This window comes from Asparagus officinalis, chromosome 3 (assembly GCF_001876935.1).
Source record: "Asparagus officinalis chromosome 3, Aspof.V1, whole genome shotgun sequence".
Lineage (NCBI taxonomy): Eukaryota > Viridiplantae > Streptophyta > Magnoliopsida > Asparagales > Asparagaceae > Asparagus > Asparagus officinalis.
Window position 1 is genome coordinate 42,722,146 of NC_033796.1, and position 19,371 is coordinate 42,741,516.

The 19,371-nt window shown below is 37.0% G+C and overlaps 1 protein-coding gene across 1 annotated transcript in view; it reads left to right on the forward strand.

Annotated features, from left to right (window-relative positions):
* Window positions 1,287-19,371, forward strand: part of LOC109833954 (calmodulin-binding transcription activator 3-like) — a 29,461-nt gene continuing 11,376 nt past the window's right edge. The window contains 5 exon segments of the mRNA XM_020401836.1: window positions 1,287-1,571; window positions 7,015-7,134; window positions 15,305-15,420; window positions 17,095-17,183; window positions 19,167-19,209. Coding sequence (XP_020257425.1) covers window positions 1,532-1,571; window positions 7,015-7,134; window positions 15,305-15,420; window positions 17,095-17,183; window positions 19,167-19,209 — 408 coding nt within the window. The 5' untranslated portion in view covers window positions 1,287-1,531.

Here is a 19,371-nt window from a genome sequence, read left to right on the forward strand (position 1 = left end):
GAATGAACGAAACACAAGAAAAGAACCTATTACATGAAATAAATATCTTATAATTTATTTCCTTATTTTTTTAGCCAATCAAATAACCTCTAAACAAATTTTCTTAAAAAAATCACCCACATCATCTAATAATAATGTAACAACTCATCTTCCATTCTTTTATTAGCCAACCAAACAATCCCAAAATAATTTTTTTTAAAAAAAAGTTTACTATTCTTTGATTTCTTTTTTTAGGCAAACAAACGGTCACTAAAGTCGTACCATACTTTTTAGAAGTAAAAGTACAATTTCAACAAGAGTGGTACTACAGGTAAACCCTTCCACCACACCTTGGGGCTAGGGCTGAGCATGGTTCGGTCCAAACCGAAAAAACCGACCCGAAAAAATCGGTTTTATGAGTAGGGCGGTTCGGGTCGGTTTGAAATATTTTTAACTCGAACCGACCCGAACCGACTGAATATAGTGCAATACTACCCATTCTGATTTCAAACCCTACCCGACCCGTCCTCAAAGAGTCAAAGACTCAAACTCTAAACTTATTTTCTGGATCATTATGGGTTAAAAACAATATCATTATATTAGTGTTTAATGCTTCATAATCTCCTACTTTGTTGATATTTTTTTTCTTTAACACAATTTGTTGTTTGATAAGAAGTTTGATGAAGTTAGAACCGAACAAACCGAACAAACCGAACCAAACCGCACCGAACCGACTTGCAACAGTTCGGTTCGGTTTTGAATTATAAGTGGTTCGGTTCGGTTGTTCAAATGGGCACACCCCTCTCACAGCTACAGTACACGGGGCCCACTTTAGATTTAAAAAAAAATCTAAAGTGGGCCCCGTGCACTGTAGCTGTGAGCGGGGTATGCCCCAAGGTGTGGTGGAAGGGTGTGCGTGTAGTGTTATTTTTTCACCAATTTGATCTGTCAGATGCGTAAACAACAAGCAAACGCTGCACACGGTTAAAAAATGTCACCTACTTGGCTACTTCATTACCATAAATAATTCACGTGAAAAAAGCCAAATCAGTCTTCTCATCGCCATTAATAAAAACGAACTAACCAAGAACCAATTATTCTCGTCCGCCTCGTTTATTCTTTCCAGTGACAAAGCATCCTACAGTACATCCACAGCTCACGTTTTCCCGCACGTGACAAAAGTCAACCAGTCAACGGCCGGAAAGCGACCAGAAGCAGCGAGCAGTCAAAGGCTTCACCGATCCAAATTCCCGGTAATTCCTCCGACAATCCAGGGGCGTTTTCGTCATTCAAGGCCGCCATAAAGGTCACTTCGTCGTGTGAACGCTTCCGCTTTTTAGTCCCAATTTTTTTTTCTCCCCCAAATCGACCGCTGTTTCCTCCCATCTTCCTCAAAATCGAAACTCAATCCCCTTTCAAAACCCTAGCGATCGGCTGCTCGATCGAGGATCCTTTCTGTCCCTTAAGCTTTGAAGTCTTGATTTGGGTGATAGATCCGCTGGAGCTCTGAAATCGACCGACGAAATTACGCTGTTTCGTTGAATCTCAGGCGATGGCGGAGTCTCGGCGCTATGCTTTAACGCCTCAGTTAGGTGATAACCTTACCGAGTTCATCTTCATTTTTGATTTTATCGGTGGTTTTTATTCTATGTTTTTTTTACTCATGAGTAATTACTTTAGGACTAGTTAGATAAAAGGAAGCTTTTATTATTGTTATTACGCTACTTCAGATGGCGTGTGAGTTAGCTTCGACCAATCAGATTAATTTCGAAGAGAAAATGGAAGTTTTATTAGTTGGATTAGGCGATAGTTTCAATATTCATGTTTTTTTGAGTGCGAGGAGGCCGAAAATTTTCTGTAAATGTACCAATCGTTAATCTCAAGGCCGTCTGATTATCGGCCAGAGTTTGAGTCAGTAACATGAATAAGTTGAGCTTTTTATTTGAGGTTTTGTAAGCATGTTGATACTGTTGTACTCCCCATCAGATAAGGCCATAAGGATTGTGCAATATCTATAGGATATGTGGAAGCTATCAACCACCCATGTCTGACATGTTGATGTAGTGATTGATGTTTGACCATTTGTTAGTACTAGATGAATCTTGTTGATCAATGTCTTCAACATATTGACGATGGGAGATGCGTCAAGGATGATCTCCTTGCTAATCATAATGCTTATAGAACTTTGTCACCACAAGATCAATTGATGAAGAAGAGCAGTTTGTTGGCAGTAATCAGGCCCAATCTAGGAGTTAATGGTCTTTAAATAGAGGCTAAGAGCCAATTTTAATCCAAAAATTATAGCTACTAGGTATTGGCTGCAACTCCTATTTTAAACCTATCACTCTTTCTTATCCTATCCGATGTGGGACTACACATTAATAACCTCAACATCTCTCCCTTAATTTGTGAGTAAAGTTTAGTGTTTTACTATACTTCAATCTTCCATGGGATTCACAAACTTGGTTTGAACTATCAATCACGCATTCGCACATGCCTATCAAACATCCTGTAGTATCTTCCGCCACTTCGTTCGTAACCACCACTTCACTTGTGGGCTAACCAAACCATATTTCTCCTACGAGCATCCATGGGTTAAACCTACTTGACTTGGCTGCTTCACTCGTGGACTTTGAGCTTCACATTTTGCCACTTCATTTGTGGCCTTTAGGCTTCACATTGGACTTCACTTTTATTTGGGCTATGACCTTACCTTTGATACCATTTGTTGGAGAGTAATCAGGCTCTATCTAGGATTTAAAAAGCTTTAAATAGAGGCTAGGAACCAGTTTTAATCAAAAAGCTTTAGGTACTAGGCATTGGCCCTAACTTCTATTTTAAAACCATCACTCTTTCAGCCTTTCTTATCCTATCCTATGTGGGATTATACTAACATATTAATAACCTCAACACAGTTGTTGACGAACTGATTTTCTTCGATTGATCCCTTTGGATCGTTGTGCAATTGCTTCAAAAATGGACTTATTTGTTGCGTCTTGAATACACTTTTCTATATTGCAGTAGAGAAGCTATTTTATCATTTGGATGAAATTTAACAAGCCCAAGAGATTTATTAATTGGACCCTTACCATGTTCTTAGAGGACTAGGATTCTTTAACTCCCAATCCCAATAATATTTAGATTGACCTGTGCCTGGACTCGTGTCTATCGGTGTTTTGAGTAATGCACACAATCAAAGATAGCTTGGACATGAAGGACTGCACTTAATATGTACCCATCTAAGACTCTTAGCTGGGCTAGGAGCCTAGGTCCAATGCTCAGACCCGCTTCACGTTCACGCGAGTCCAGTGCTTGTAGAGTCGTATTGAGTACACACGCTCAAGAAGGGTTGGCCGCACCACTAGTCCTTGTACAACCCATCTTTCCTTGAATGCTTCCCCATCCTCAATTTTTTGGCCTACCTGACCACTACCGGAGCCTTAATCCCATTCTCTTTTTTAACCTTCTCTTTCATCCCTAATCCGAACCTTAATCCTAATGGCCTCAAGTATGCTAGAACCAAAGGCAACCAGAGGGACTCCTCCTTACCGGCCTCAACAATCATATCACATGTTGAAATTTACTGACAATGTATCGACTTAGAACCTCTTTGCTTTCGTGTTGCCCATATTTAGCTATTGTTCCCAATAAGAAGGTTCAAATTTTGATGTAGGGCCTACAATTGGCTGAGGGAGAGATGGATGCAACCCATGTAGAAGAAGGGCAAACGAAAACTATCTGGAGGGTGTAATGAACAATTTAGTCATTGTCAGTAATAAATCTATCAAAAATTGGCTGGAAGTGTGAGGGAGGGAGGGATGCACATACCCATGAAAAGAAAAACCAGAAGAAACTATTACAGGCCATAATGAACAAAACCCCTTAATTTATTATAAATCTAAAATATAATGTAACTAGAGGGATGGGGGGATGAAAGGGAGTTATATAGGCCATAATAAGCTCTGACATATTCCACCAAGAATTGGTTATCCTCTTCCTACTGTGGGGTTTCTCCGTAATGCATCATCATATGGTAAGTTCCATTTCATGAGTAAACTCTATGTTCCTTTTAAGAATCTTCCCAGGACAAGTTGAAGCTAAATGTACCTCCATTATCTCTAATAAAAAGTATACTCTTGCATGATTTAAAGAAAATGAAAGGGAACAATCATTTAAGTAAATTTTGTTGCTAGGAAAAGGAAATGGAAGAAGTGCACATAAGTAAAATTCGAGTGAACCTGGATTTTATTGCGACCCACTCTCACATAGTACTGTGCTCGCTGGGAATGTGAAGTTGGTCGAATTTGATTATATACTCATATTTTTACAAAATTAATTATTTGGGAGAATTCAGCATAATAACATGTTAGATATCATTAAACATTTGAGTTAATGCACATATTATCTTCTAAGAAAACTATTAAATGCAGAAAACTAAGTGTCGGAATCATGTTGCACTCCAATGCGGGAATCCAATTGAATAATACCTGATTTATTTCTGCATGTGTCCTCATCTGGAACAATTCACGTTAATTAGGAAGTATGGATACTCTTCCAACAATATCTGGGTGAGAATTATATTTGTTTAGATCCATTAAGTAAAATTGACTTGGACGATGCCGCAACATTACTGTGAAAGGAGTCAAAAACAATTATAATTTAAATATTTGATTTAGAAATTTAAAGAAAAAAGAAGGGTGCACGACGACTAATAATTAATTTGGTGCTACTTCAGAGGAGATCAATGTGCAATTAACCCTCAGCTTTATGGTTAATTTTAGAAAACCTCCTCAACTTTGGGCGATTATAACCCTCCATAACTTTCAGAGTATCAGAAAACCTCCCTCAATTTGGGGTGATTATCAGATAACCCCCATACCTTCCAAAATATCAGAAACCCGCCCCTCTCCAAAAAAAAGGAACCATAATGATATCATTTTCCTAAATTAAACCCCAATAACCATATTTTTCTCTTATTTTTTCTCATTAGCACTCGGGTAGGATCTCCCAAACAAATTATCCACCTGAAACAGCCTTGGTCAAGGCCCTCTACGTCGGTGAGGCTCCGGTGACCACCCACAACCAATGTCGACTTCGGATTTCAACAGAATCAAATTCTAGGGCTTATCGTGTCTCACATAAAAAGGGAAAGGGTTGGATTTGGGCTGTTTTGAAAAGTTTACAGATAATTATTCAGGTTTTACATTTAACTAACCTTTTTAAAAATATTTATCATGTGGAGGGGTACAATTTATGCTGGGGCTTTTTTGTCCACAAAGATGTAGAATAATTTTGGATAATGCCGACATGGGGTTTTATGAAAAAAAATCTTGAAGTTGAAGGGCGTTTCCCCTTCCCTGATAACCCCAAAACTTTTTTGGGGGGTGGGGGTGGGGTGGGGGGTTTCTCATGTATTGAGGGATACGGGGGTTAATTTGATAATCGTTCAAACTTCAAAGTGGTGGTGGTGGTGAGAGCATATTCATAACTCAATAATCTCACATTTCCCACTCAAACTCAGAAGCTCATTGACCAAAAACAAAATCCAAAAATAGAAAAGAAAGAGAGAAACAGGGTCCCCTTCCTCCTCTCTTTAACATAGAAATAGACCCCTCCCCCTTTACATTCTCTGGTCCCTCCATTTCAAATTTTAATTCCGTCTCCATTTCTCCTAACCTCTCTGCCCACTCCTATGGTCAGCTAAAACCCACTTTCCACCTCCTGCCTCTCTAATTTCTATCTCCATCTCTCGCCACCAAGGACTCTGCCCACTACCTCCTCTACAACCACAGCCTGCCTGGCCTCCCTTTCAATTGCTCCACCCGCCTCCTCATGGTCCAGCTTTACTTGCCCTGTGTTGCAGGTGGTGGTGGTGAGAGCATATTCATAACTCAATAATCTCACATTTCCCACTCAAACTCAGAAGCTCATTGACCAAAAACAAAATCCAAAAATAGAAAAGAAAGAGAGAAACAGGGTCCCCTTCCTCCTCTCTTTAACATAGAAATAGACCCCTCCCCCTTTACATTCTCTGGTCCCTCCATTTCAAATTTTAATTCCGTCTCCATTTCTCCTAACCTCTCTGCCCACTCCTATGGTCAGCTAAAACCCACTTTCCACCTCCTGCCTCTCTAATTTCTATCTCCATCTCTCGCCACCAAGGACTCTGCCCACTACCTCCTCTACAACCACAGCCTGCCTGGCCTCCCCTTCAATTGCTCCACCCGCCTCCTCATGGTCCAGCTTTACTTGCCCTGTGTTGCAGATATGACTGAAGCATGTTTGCTTCGAGAAGAATATCAACACCAGCCTCACCAGGGAGTCAATATTTCGAACTTGCATGCTGATGCTCTCCGCGATTGTATTTTGGAGTGTTGGGGATTGATTATCATCTTGAATTTGTTTTATAATTGAAACTAAAGATGAGGATGCCTGGGGTTTGAGCAGGGTGAGGTTACTGTCAGTGAGAGGAATGCGAGGTTGAGAATGGGAGAGAAAATTTAATTATTGGGAATTGCGCTGTGGATAGAAACAGTGGATATCTACAGTGGAACTCCGAATAACTTTAATGGATAGTAAAATTTACTGTTGACAAATATGTCTTTGTGGTATAGTTTTTGCTCACATGCGTGCACATTAAGATTGTTGGTTATCATGGATACTTTTTATTTGTATATGAGTGGATAAAGTACGCACCTAAGAAGGTTGTCAGTTCTGTAGATAGAAACAGTGGATATCTACAGTGGAACTTCGAATAACTTTTATGGATAGTAAAATTTACTCTTGACAAATGTGTCTTGCTGAAATTTTTTTGCTCACATGCGTGCACATTAAGATTGTTGGTTATTAGGGATTTAGCTTGCCTTTTGTTTTTGTTTTTATGCTTTTACTTTTTATCTGATATCAGTGGATAAATATGCATCTAAGAAGGTTGTCAATATTTATCTTTGTATTTAGTTTTCATTTTAATTTTTGCGTGTGTTACTTGTGTTTTTTAGTCAAGTTATCTAACTAAGTCATTTCACATATGCATAGATATTCAGCAGATACTTCACGAAGCACAACATCGATGGTTACGTCCTGCAGAAATTTGTGAAATTCTTCGAAACTACCGGAAGTTTCGTATTGCTCCAGAACCACCAAACAGGCCTTGTAGTACGACTCTGGTTTTTCTCAGTCTCAGTGTTTCTTTACTGATGTTTATGTTACATTTATTATTCAGAGGATTGTAGGTCATGTCGATGTTTGTTTATGCTCTGTAGATGCCCATGCTACACCCTTAAGTTTGTTCCTGTTTCCTATTAGCTTCACACTACATAGTTACTCTTCTTTCTTATTGTTCTATAGCTTTAAGCGATAGTGAGATAGTAGTCTACTAAAGGTACGTGATGGATTCCAATTTGAATTTCTTATATAGTATATGTTTGCAGCCTTAACCTTACGGGAGAACCTATGAGTTCTTGGCGGTAATTTGACATGAACATTGTACAAGCAATGATCTATTCTCCTGATTATGTAGTGGTTTTCATTTTGTAATTTTGTAAAGTTTTAACCTTTGTTTGCAGTATAGGCTATGAACTATTCTCATTCTGTGTTACTTTACTGCTTTACATTCTGCAAATTACATAATGGATCCACTAAAGTAGTCTATACAGGTTAGTTATGGTTCATAATATTATCTGAATGATTCACATACATCTTTAGATTGCATGTTTGCATACTTATTGAACAGTTTACGTATATTACTTGAATGATTTACATGCTTATTTGATATTGATTATGTTTTGAACTACCTTTAGTTGCAAAAAATTAGCACCTGAGACTTGCCATCATATCTCCATTGTGTTTATATGTAGTAGATGGGATCAGCAAAGGTTGTGTCTGACAGCATCTTGGTGGAACTTATTACATACACTAGATTACTTTTACTAGTGATGCATACAAAGTTTTATTACAGATTTGTGACATGTTATGCGTCATGACAATTTGAATGGCATGCAATTAAAGATTTTTTGAGGATTATATCTGGTCTAGATGATGAGTATAGATGCTGATTGAGAGCCTATAGGTATAGGGGTGAATACTAAAACTCCAGGCACCTGTCCATGCCTGCAATGTTTGGAATGCGTATGACTGCAAGGTTTCCTTCTCTTTTTCTTTATTTTCTTGAAAAAAGACCTAGTGACAGTTGAAAATTTCTATTCAAGTTCTGCAACCTGTTGGTATTTAAGAACTTAAAGAAAACACATGCATAAAGGTCCTGAGGCTGAGAGGCTACCTGATTTGATGGAGAATCTGGAGATGAACTGTGCAAAATGTATGGTATCCTTGGGAGTTATATTGTTGGTTTTTTAGATGAATGTTTCCAAACAAACATCTTATTTCTATATTATTCTTACAAATCCATATTTGTTTATTGGCCTGACAGTTAAGAATCCCCATAGTTAAAAGGTGGAAAATGTGGCCTAATGATATCTGGAGCGAATGTTATCATATAATTTTTGAAATTTGTTCTTTATGTCCTTCCCAATCACTAAATCTGATCCCTTCGATATTATAAACTGCTGCAGCCACTATCTTTCTCAACCAAAGTATTCCTCTCTCCACACCCATATACACGCGCTGAGCGCGTATATATACTGTATAACATGTAGTATATATACTTGTATACGTATATACATGTTTATACATATATATACTATATTATATATAAATATTATATATATATATAGTATATATATATATATATTATATATATAATATATATATGTATATATATCGTATATACATAATATGTATGTTGCCGACATATGTATGATATATATATATATATATATATATTATATATGTACGTACGTACGTATGTATATATCTATGTATGTATCGTATGTATGTATGTAGTTATATACTATGTATATGTATTGTATGGTATGTATAGTATTAGTATGTAATAGTATATATTATATAATTATAGTACTAATATATATATATATATTATATGTATATATATGAGATAAATTTCCTAACAAACATTCTTATTCATTCTTACAATCCATATTTGTGTATTGCCTGAGTTCAGAATCCCCATAGTTAAAAGGTGGCACATGTGGCCTAATGATTTCTATAGCGAATGTTATCGTATAATTTTTAAAATTCGTTCTTTATGCCCTTCCAATCACTAATGTGATCCCTTCAATATTATAAACCGCTGCAGCCACCTCTTTCTCAACCATAATATTCCTCTCTCTCTCTCTCTCTCTACACACACACATATGTATATATATCACACCCTTCCTGTCCGTGTGTTTGTTTAGGAAGGGAGGCCAACATTGGATTTGTTTTCTTTATGTTTTTCAATATTATAGAAGGCGCTAGGCGGACTATTCGTTTGAGCTAACGCCTAGGAGGCGCCTTGGCTATTTTTAAAAATTATTTAATTATTATAACTATTTAATTTTGATAATTGACAAAAACATGGATTAAGTTCATATAAAATTGCAAAAAACACATAAATAGCAATCTTAGATCCACAATCGACCATGCATAAATACTAAATAGCAAAAATAGTAACTAAATATTAAGAAACATCGTCATGTCCAACATAATATGTCATGTCATCACTGCAAACGATCAATAATATCACAAAATTCTAAAGTCTAATGCCAAAGAAGAAAAAACCACGAATTGTCTAAATGTCTAACATGGAGCATAATCATATAATCTAATCATCATCATTATGGAATTCCTCCACCCCGTGATCCTTATCATCCGAGTTCATGTCCACATAGTCCTCATCCTTGTTTGTGACATCTTCGTCAGATGCAAGAGGCTCTTCTTTACCAGTAATAATCAAAGATTCTACAACTTCTGCTATTCTCATTCCTTCTGGTTCGCCGCAACCTTAGCCGCTCTGGATACATCCTCTACTATTGTCCAAGTAACTTTCGAACCTGGATGAGTCTCATCCTCGTTTCAGAGGGAACTCCTAGGTCCATACACGTAGTACGGTCATTTGTTGCTCACACATCTTTGTCTTCTCTTCTCTTCTTTTGCTTGAGCCTAGCATTGAACTTCACAAAAACAAGATCCTCTAACCTCTTCAGCTCCAATTAGTTTCTCTTCTTCGTGTGAATCTTCAAAGAAGAAAAGAACAAATTAGTGAGTCGAGTTCATACATGAATAACTATTGACTTCATCTTATTAATTTTAGATATTCATGTAATTTACCCCCTCAAATGTGCTCTAGTTCCTTTTCCATCTAGAAGAACTGCCAATGAGGTTAAGAACCTTCATCGCCAAGTTTTGCGTAAAAGGACAATCATCGCCATTCATATACAATCAACTAGCTGCAAAATATATAGTTTCAGTTAAACTCGATATTGCAACAAATAACTGATGACTGATAGATTCAATTTTTAAATTCAGTGTACTTAGGTTGGAGTCTATTTTCTGCCTAGCTTTCACCGCTGAACTTCTACCAATTGAGCCTATTCCTTCTCTGTACTTCTCCATGAAGGCATGAACCCTACAGTTGACTCAGCTTTGTGTTCCTTGTCGGGATAGAACAACTCCACATCTAGAAACCTCTTATTGCCCTCTCTAGAGTTCTTAGTCACATCATCTCAGAAGTAGTTAGGGCTAAGGACATTAGCTGTCATATACAAGGGTGTATACAATTGATTCTTGGACTTGGTTTGGATAATTTTAATCACCGGCTTGTATTGGGTCTCCTTTTTCTTCAAAGCAATGATAATTTCCTTCGTGTCTTCAAGCATCCCCACAATAAATCCCATTAGTTACTATCGGCCACCCTCAACATGCGAAAAAGTTGAAGAATAGACCTTCAATTAATTGTTCACAGATTGCCATCAACTCTCAGAAAGCATAGTAGTCTCCACTTTTCTACCCCTAGGGGTCTTGGATTATTTGCTTTTCCTCAATTCTTCATTAGCAAACATGAGCCTTAACTTCATCTTCTTCTCATAAACACTCAACAAGGTCAAGAACGCAGTGGCGACGGGAGTGACTACATGTCTAACAATGTCCCTTATCTCACACATGCGACACATTATATTCAAGAATATGTGGTGGCTGTAGATGAAGACTTTAAGGGCCTTTGCTTTCTCAATAAATTTCCCAATACCCTCACATCAGGTCAATAGTATGAGCTGCACAACTGGTGCAAAAGATTCTCGGCCTCTACTCTTTCAATTTCTACTTCGCCGCCCTACTCGCAGATGCATTGTCCGAGACAACCTAAATGACCTTTGCCCCAGTCTCAATGTATGCATTTACCCCCTTGAAATGTACTCCCCTATATACGAGTCCTCGAAGCACTTAATTGACTGGTAGAAAGTCGTGCCAAACATGTTGTGGATGCATAGGTTCATGATCGAACGCATCTTCCTATTTGACCAAACATCTATCATAGTCTCATTCACAGCACCCCTTAATAACGGCTCCCTTAGTATATCCATGCTAGGTGGTCAGTAGGTACGTTTATAATCTCCAATAGCACTGCACATCATTGTAAAGGTGTTGGTGGAGATGACATGAAAAGAAATGCCATGCTCATATGCCCATCTATTGACGTGCCTTGGACCTAATCTCTCTTCTCCTTTTAGTCTCTTTGCTAACTTGGGATCACTAGTGATATAAGCATCCATCAGACCAACAATCGTTTCTCTGGACCTCTTTGAAGATCTCCCCATCGTTGGGGTAGGAGAGACAATTTCTTCTTCAATCACCGTGAGGTCTGGCTTGTCGAATTGTGCTTCATCTTGCAACTCCATGATATGCATCTCATTTAATTTCTTCCTCTTGGAATTAGCATCCATGGATTCTTGATTACTCTTTTTATCATCAGACGTAATCTGTTTACACTTTATGCAACTGTTTCTTGGCAAGATGTTGCTTCAATCTAAAGACCTTGCCCCTCATCTTGTGCGAGCACAGTCTAAATTGCACAAATCATAAACCTTTTGGATCGGGAATGAACCCAAACTCCCAATCAATGTCTCCCAAGTTTCATTTATCTTTAATGGACGCTTTCATGGGGATAGTGGTGGAGCCCATTGATTCCTTAAGAGGAGGAATATCCGACATTCTACTTCACATCACAAGCAAACAAACCATTCATAGATCAAATCATTCATCATAAAAAATTAAAATATCTGGACAGTGCACATGATCCTAATGAATGCTATGATATCATGATTCATGTCCCATAAATGAAAGTTATTCTCACTTTAATGAAAGTTATAATGATCCCCATATTTTCTTTAGTCCACGATTTAGATATGAGACGATGAGGTATAAATAAAAGTAGTAAGCTATATGAGTGCGAAGTGTGTGAAACTATGAGGTATTTAAGTGCCATACAGGAGCATTTCAAGTTTTCAAAGATGAATATTTTACCTGCAGACTAAGAATAGGTGGCTGGTAGCGAATGGAATGAGGTGGTGGAGAGGAGCCGAGGAGGTTCTTCGAAGAGGCACAATGATCTAGAAGAGGCGCATTGGTTTTGAGGAGGAGGCAAAGAAGAGGAGGTGACGAGGCTGAGGTGGCGGTGGCGGCAACGGAGTGATCTCGAGGATGAGGCGGCGACAGCGAAGTGATCTCGAGAATAAGGTGGCGATGGCAAGGTTGATGCTAGGATGCACGACGTCGCCTGAGGCGGCGAAGGCGTGGCGAAAAAGACGCGATGATGAAGAAGATGCGATGACATGAATAGCAGCTCTTTATCTTGATTTTGGGTTTTTGGGACAAAAATTAGGAAAGAGCTGAAGAGAGGTAGGGCATGATTGGGTTTTAGTATGTTAGTGGGTCGGGTTTGGGTTTGTGGATAAGATTTTTTAAATTTTTTTTCACAATGCAGATAACGAATTGAATGGGCAGGGCTGTTTTTATTTTTTTATTTTTTTATTTTTTTTCAAAAGCTAGGCCCCGCCACCTCCACCACCACCTAGGCATTCTGGCCGCCTAGCATGGCCGCATGTGCCAAAACTAGGCGTTTTTGTCTCCGCATATGCCTAGGCGGACGTCGGACGACGTCCGCCTAGGCCACTTTCTACAACATTGATGTTTTCTCCATCCATCTCTTGGTCTTTCTTACTCTCAAAATTTTACTCAAAAATAAACCCAAGAAGGAAATAAAGATTGCAAATCGTGGAAGCTTTGATGCTAGTCATGGATGACGTTGTCTGTTTTGTTCTTTCTCCCTTCTATATTCATTTTTGTGGGATGAGAAAGAGAGTGGAGAAGTGACAAGCTGAGAGAGAAATGTTGTACAAATTCAGTGTGATAGAGCAACTTCAGATTTGTAGTTGATTCTTATTTTGGTTGAGTTGTAAGAGCTTTCATAACAGAGGCTCTCTTAACTAGTGGACCCCACATTATGGGCATCTAATTTTTGAATATGGACTCATTAGGGACTAATTTCAAAATAATATTGCGATGTACCTATATCCTAAAGCCCCTATTTTATTTTGTCTATTGATGAAGAAACATCTAACTGGATATTAAATAAATAGAGATTGTAAGCAACCTTATCAATAGCCTTGGCTGAGTTATAGTTTCTATTCATTCATTTGGCTGGTGGCCATCAAAGTTGTGATCAAACATCAAAATGTATTTTTGCGATGAGCATTTTAGTAGTTCCACCAGTTAATTACGAGGCACTGTTTGATCATCTGAGAGAGTCTGCTAACAAGAATGGAGAAGCTTCTCTATTGGCCTGTTTATTGGAAGGGTGAAAGCCAGGAAAGACGTAAGCTTAAATGTGTTGAAGTTTTAGCACATGATTTTATTTGTTACAACTTTCACAGGATATAACCAAGAATCCACAGTAAATACGTTTCAAGAAGGATGCAAACCTCTTGTGATTATGCTCAGCTATGGCTTTCGAGGTTATATGGTTCTTTACTAATGCAGACAATAAGCTTTAAGTTTAAATTCTGATTGTTTATTGAAAGCTCATTACTGGGAAACTGGCAACCATAGGTCTCTGATGTTATTAAAGTCAGGGTTTGGGCTGAACAAGATGGCTAGGGTTTGGTATGAAAGCTTGAAGGTTGACAGTAGGAATTTGGGTAGAGCTTTTGGATATAGAAAAGTGGCAATTGGAGGTAGCAATTGCTGAGAAGAAGAAAGTTAGGGTTTTTGAATCTATGTGCGGATCATACAGGTCGATGCATGTAAAACCTTCACAGACTTATCAGATCTGCCACTAATCAACTAAGGAGAAAGTGGTACAATGCATATTTATATAGCAAAGAATCCAAATTGAAATAAAACTGGGATTTGTAATCCTAATTAAACTGATATGATAGAAACCAATCTATAAGTCTCCAAATAAAACCAAATAATTCTACCTTAACTAGGATTCTTCCAGTCCTATCAAAAATATTGCTAAGCTTTATTTAAAACTAACAAAAATCTCTGAAGGTACTTTATGCACGCTTAAAACAGAGTCCACCATGTATCCACACAGCAAGTTTGTTTTGTAGATTTCGACCTCTATAAGTGATCAGCTACAAACTGTACATCTTATTTTATAATTTTAAATAGGGAGATTTGCAATTAACTGGACCTCGTAGCTCTAGTTACAACTATGTTTCTGCAGTCATATGAAGGGCCCATATGTCAATTTCTTTCCTCCTTATTTTTCGTCTAGGATGTTTCTTTTAGCAAATATATCATTTTTTTAAAACATAGTTCGACAAAAAATGTCATTCTACTTCACTGTCCTCTCTCTTTTATTACTTGTGCTGTTGTGCTAACATTTTAATTTATGAGCTTGAGAACATCTTTTCCAATATGCTCAACTATTTCTTTTTGTAGTCATTCAAACCCCAGGTCAATGGCATCTAGATTAATTAGTGCATGTTTTTCGAGTATGTATTTCTCTTGTGATTTTGCAAACTGCAAACAGGATATCCTGATGATATAGTAAGATGCAAATATTCTTAGTAGATTGCTCCTCAGTTTAACTATGCTTTTTACAGACTTCAAAAAATTTTCACTATGAAATAGGAGATTAAGTAAATCACAAGCTTTTCATTTCGACCATGAATTTTTACAAACTGTTAAGAATCTTTTCACTATCAATAGGAGATTAAATAAATTGATATCTGATGAACTTAATGGTTCTCCTTTAGGGTATAGCTAGTGTATTGTCAGTAATACAAGAGAAATGTGATTATTCTTCACCAGGATTTATTTTCATCCTTTAAAGTCATTTCTTATATGGAAAATCTTTTGTAACTTAATTCTGTTGGATTTCCAGTTGCAATCTGGTTCTTATTTGCATCCTTTTCCCCCATAGGTGGTTCACTTTTTCTCTTTGATCGGAAGGTTCTGAGATACTTCCGGAAGGATGGTCATAATTGGAGGAAGAAAAAAGATGGGAAGACTGTAAAAGAAGCTCATGAAAGGTTAAAAGTAAGTGGAGAACATTTAATGCATATTTTGGTGCATTGCTATTTAATGGACCTTTTAATTTGTTGTTGTTATATTGTTGCCTTAAATCTCACTTGGTTATAACAAATTCTCATGTGGACATTATATTTAAACTTGTATCTAAACTTGGAGAGATGAGACCCTAGCGGTCTTATGTTATGTAAGCTTGTGTGCAGCTACAACAAACAATATGAAGGCTGCATATGCATATCTATTTAAAGTAAATGATAACATGCGTCTGTTGTCTAATTTTACACGCACATCTATAAGTTTCGGTAGTTTCTATCCTCACGTACTCCTGCATCATCTCCACTAAGATGTCGATATTGTATTTTTAACATCTTTGAATTCTCGCCAGAAATTTTCCTGACCTAAAACATGTCTGGATTCAACCCAATATAGTCATAAACTTTGATCCACATATCAGATGTTGTGCACTTCAAGGTTTTTGTTCAATATCTAATGTGGAAAAAAAGTTTAAAATTTTTTTGGGGGGGTGGGGGACATGTGTAAAACATTTAACCAGCTTGAGCCTGATGGGGATCAGACCTACACAACTAGTACTTAAAGCATTGTGATTGAGATTCATCCAATAATACAACTGCAATTAGTATATTCCTTGTGATTGGACCTGTTACAATTTTAAATCAGATTACAGCTCCTCTTTGCACTTGTGCATGTGCAGATGGGCAAAGGAGGCTTCAGGTTGGTAGTTTGGATTGTCATGCCTAGCTATTAATATTCTTTTGCAAGTAGATTTAATAATAATTCTTCCATCTTGAATATATATCACAGTTGAGTGGAACCCGTTCTACCTGATCTGTACCACCCCCTTCAAATTTTGTGTCAGCTCAGATTGGGTTCTTTGTGCATTGCCAATCTGGATCGCCAAAGAACATGGACCTAAAAATTAAAGGAAGACTTGGTGTTGTGATGACCAAAAGATACTAATTCAAATATAAAATTTGTGCATTATTGTTTCTAGCCATGAGATATAATTTATGCATATTTACTTAGTCGAGTTAAATGCATTATTGTTTCTGGTCAGGACATATAATTTAAGCTAATCTCCTTCATGCTGTGTACCATAGTGTACAATCAGAATTTGCTCTAGCTCTCCAATTGTCATATTTTGTTATGTGCATTAGCCTCTTTCTACCTTTATCTGGTCCTTCGGTTCATAAATAACATTTTCTTTTGTGCGTGACAACTCCGTTACTTGTTTAACATTTTGGATCTTAGCTTTGGATATGCCTTAATGTGATCTCTAGGTATATGGTTCAAATGATTTTGTTTAATCCTTATTAATATTTTGGTAGAGATGCATGTGGAAGGCTGTGCATCTAGTTGAGGTTCCAGCGGATAATCAGTGAGGCTCCTAACAAGGAAATATCGTTGTCTTCTTGTTAGCTATAGCCTATAGTGCACTAGAACACAATTGAAATAGTTGCTTCCAATTTGATGAAGCTCTAGTGCTTCAATCTATGCAAGTAATTCCTTTTGGTTTTTTGTTTTACAATGAAACAATGCAAGCATAAATTATACCTTGTATGCATCTGTCTTGAAGCTTAACATCTCTGAGTTTATTTGCTTATCATGATGATGAATTTTAAGAACTGTTAAATTGCTGAAGCTCAATTTCCTTGAAACTTTCAGTCTGGAAGTATCGACGTGCTTCATTGTTATTATGCTCATGGAGAAGAGAACGAAAACTTCCAGAGGCGTAGCTACTGGATGTTGGAAGAGTATGAAAGCAATCTATTTTTCGGTTAATGTCTTACCGTCTCTATTTCTGCATGAACATACACTTATGTTTCATTACGCTGTTAGGTAGCATGATATATATCCTTTATAATTGTACATCCCTCTTGAGTGTCGTCATTTATTGTTGCCACTGTGCATGTGTGTTTGTGGGTGCACATGCTCTGCAGAAGTTGACATATATTTATTTAATTTGTTTTAACTATAATAGTTCGTTTATTATGGCCATTGCATTCTATTTGTGGTGCAAATGCAAGCACTAGTGAGATGTTGAAATATATTTTAGCATTAACTGTATCAGTTAGTTTATGATATCTTGCATCTTTGTCAAAATTTTGATACTGATAACTAACATTGATGACCACTTACTTTTTATTCTATTGTTCAACCCCCTTCTCATGATCATCCTTAATTTGAATTTAGTGATGCAGGCTTCTGTTTTATGGAGAGCTTTAATATGTAGTGATTCAAAATAGTGAACTTTTATATTTGTGCTGATTGAAAGCATCTTATGCTTGATTCACAGAGTGTAAGTGCATGCGCTAATTGATTCTCACCTTAGATCCACTTGTGAAACACACACACAGTGCATGCGCTGATTGATTCTCCCCTTAGATCTGCTCGTGATTGTATATATACATATGTATATATATATATATATATATACATATGTATATATATATATATACATATGTATATATATATATCTATATATATATATATATATATATATAGAGAGAGAGAGAGAGAGGAGAGAGAGAGAGAGAGAAATAGTGGTATGCTTGGTAGCCCAGGCACCAAATTTTTGTGCTTGGGTAGTGAGGTGGCGAGCATTCTCCCTCGATCATTGCATGTCAGTGGGGGGACCACATTCTCTTATGAATTGAAGAGTACATGGGGATATGAAAACCATTTGATGAGTGCGGGAATTATGGCACGGCTCACTACCAAGCACAATTTTTTTGTGGGCTTGGTACCAAGCATAGCGCCATTTTTCTCACATATGAAGAAATATGGTATGCTTGGTACCGGAAGCACAATTTTGTGCTGGTAAAGTGAGGTGGCACATTCCCACCACTCATTCAAGATGGGGGCACCCAGCATTCATATGAATTGAAGAGTAACATGGGATATGGCACATTTGATGAGTGAGGGAATTATGCCATCACTACAAGCAGCAATTTTTTGTGCTTGGTAGCCAAGCATAGACCCATTTTGCTCTATATATATATATATATATATATATATATATATGGAAAATTTTTCATAAGGTGACACCTTAGATTCAATCTAAAGAAGCGTCTCTTGCTTCATGAATTAGACTATTCCATATGTATGTATATATGTTTGTGTATACATACGTATGTATATATATGTCTATATATAATGTATGTATATATATGTATATGTATACATGTATGTATATGTATATATACACGTGTGTATATATGTTTGTGTATGTACATATGCACGTATGTATATATATGTGTATGTGTGTATGTATATATACACATATGTATGTATATGTATATAGATGTATGTATGTATGTATGTGTGTGCGTGTGTGTGTGTGTGTGTGTGTGTGTAGTCAAACTCTTGCAACATGTAAATGGCTAGCTCTCCATGTAAATGGCTTGCTCTCCTTCGACTCTTGCATGGAAAACATTGTTTACCTTCCTGCCGATCAGGTTGACAATGATGTTACTATGAAGAAGACAGTAGTAGCACAAGTAGCAATAAGGGAAGTTAACTTTTTCACTTTTTGATCTTGCAATTTATTCTGGTGGAAAACTAAAAAGATTGAAACAAGTTCATAGTATTAGTTGGAGATGTATTCCCACAATTTTGACTTTGACATTATATATTGGTGGCAAATTAAAAAGATTGGAAACAAGTTAACTTTTTCGCATGGTCAAAATTTGACTCTGATATTTTATTGTTTTGTGTTGATTCTTCTGTTAATGCAGGGACTTCATGCATATTGTTCTTGTTCACTATCGAGAGGTTAAGGTTGTAGCCATTCACTTACCTTGACTTGCTTATTTTTTTAATTTTGAGATTATTAGCTACTTGTACTGATTTATCATTTTTTTCTTCTTTTACTCGTTATTGCTTCTTCTACTATTTCATTTTACATAAGAGTGCAAGACTGATTAGTAGAAACTAGGCATT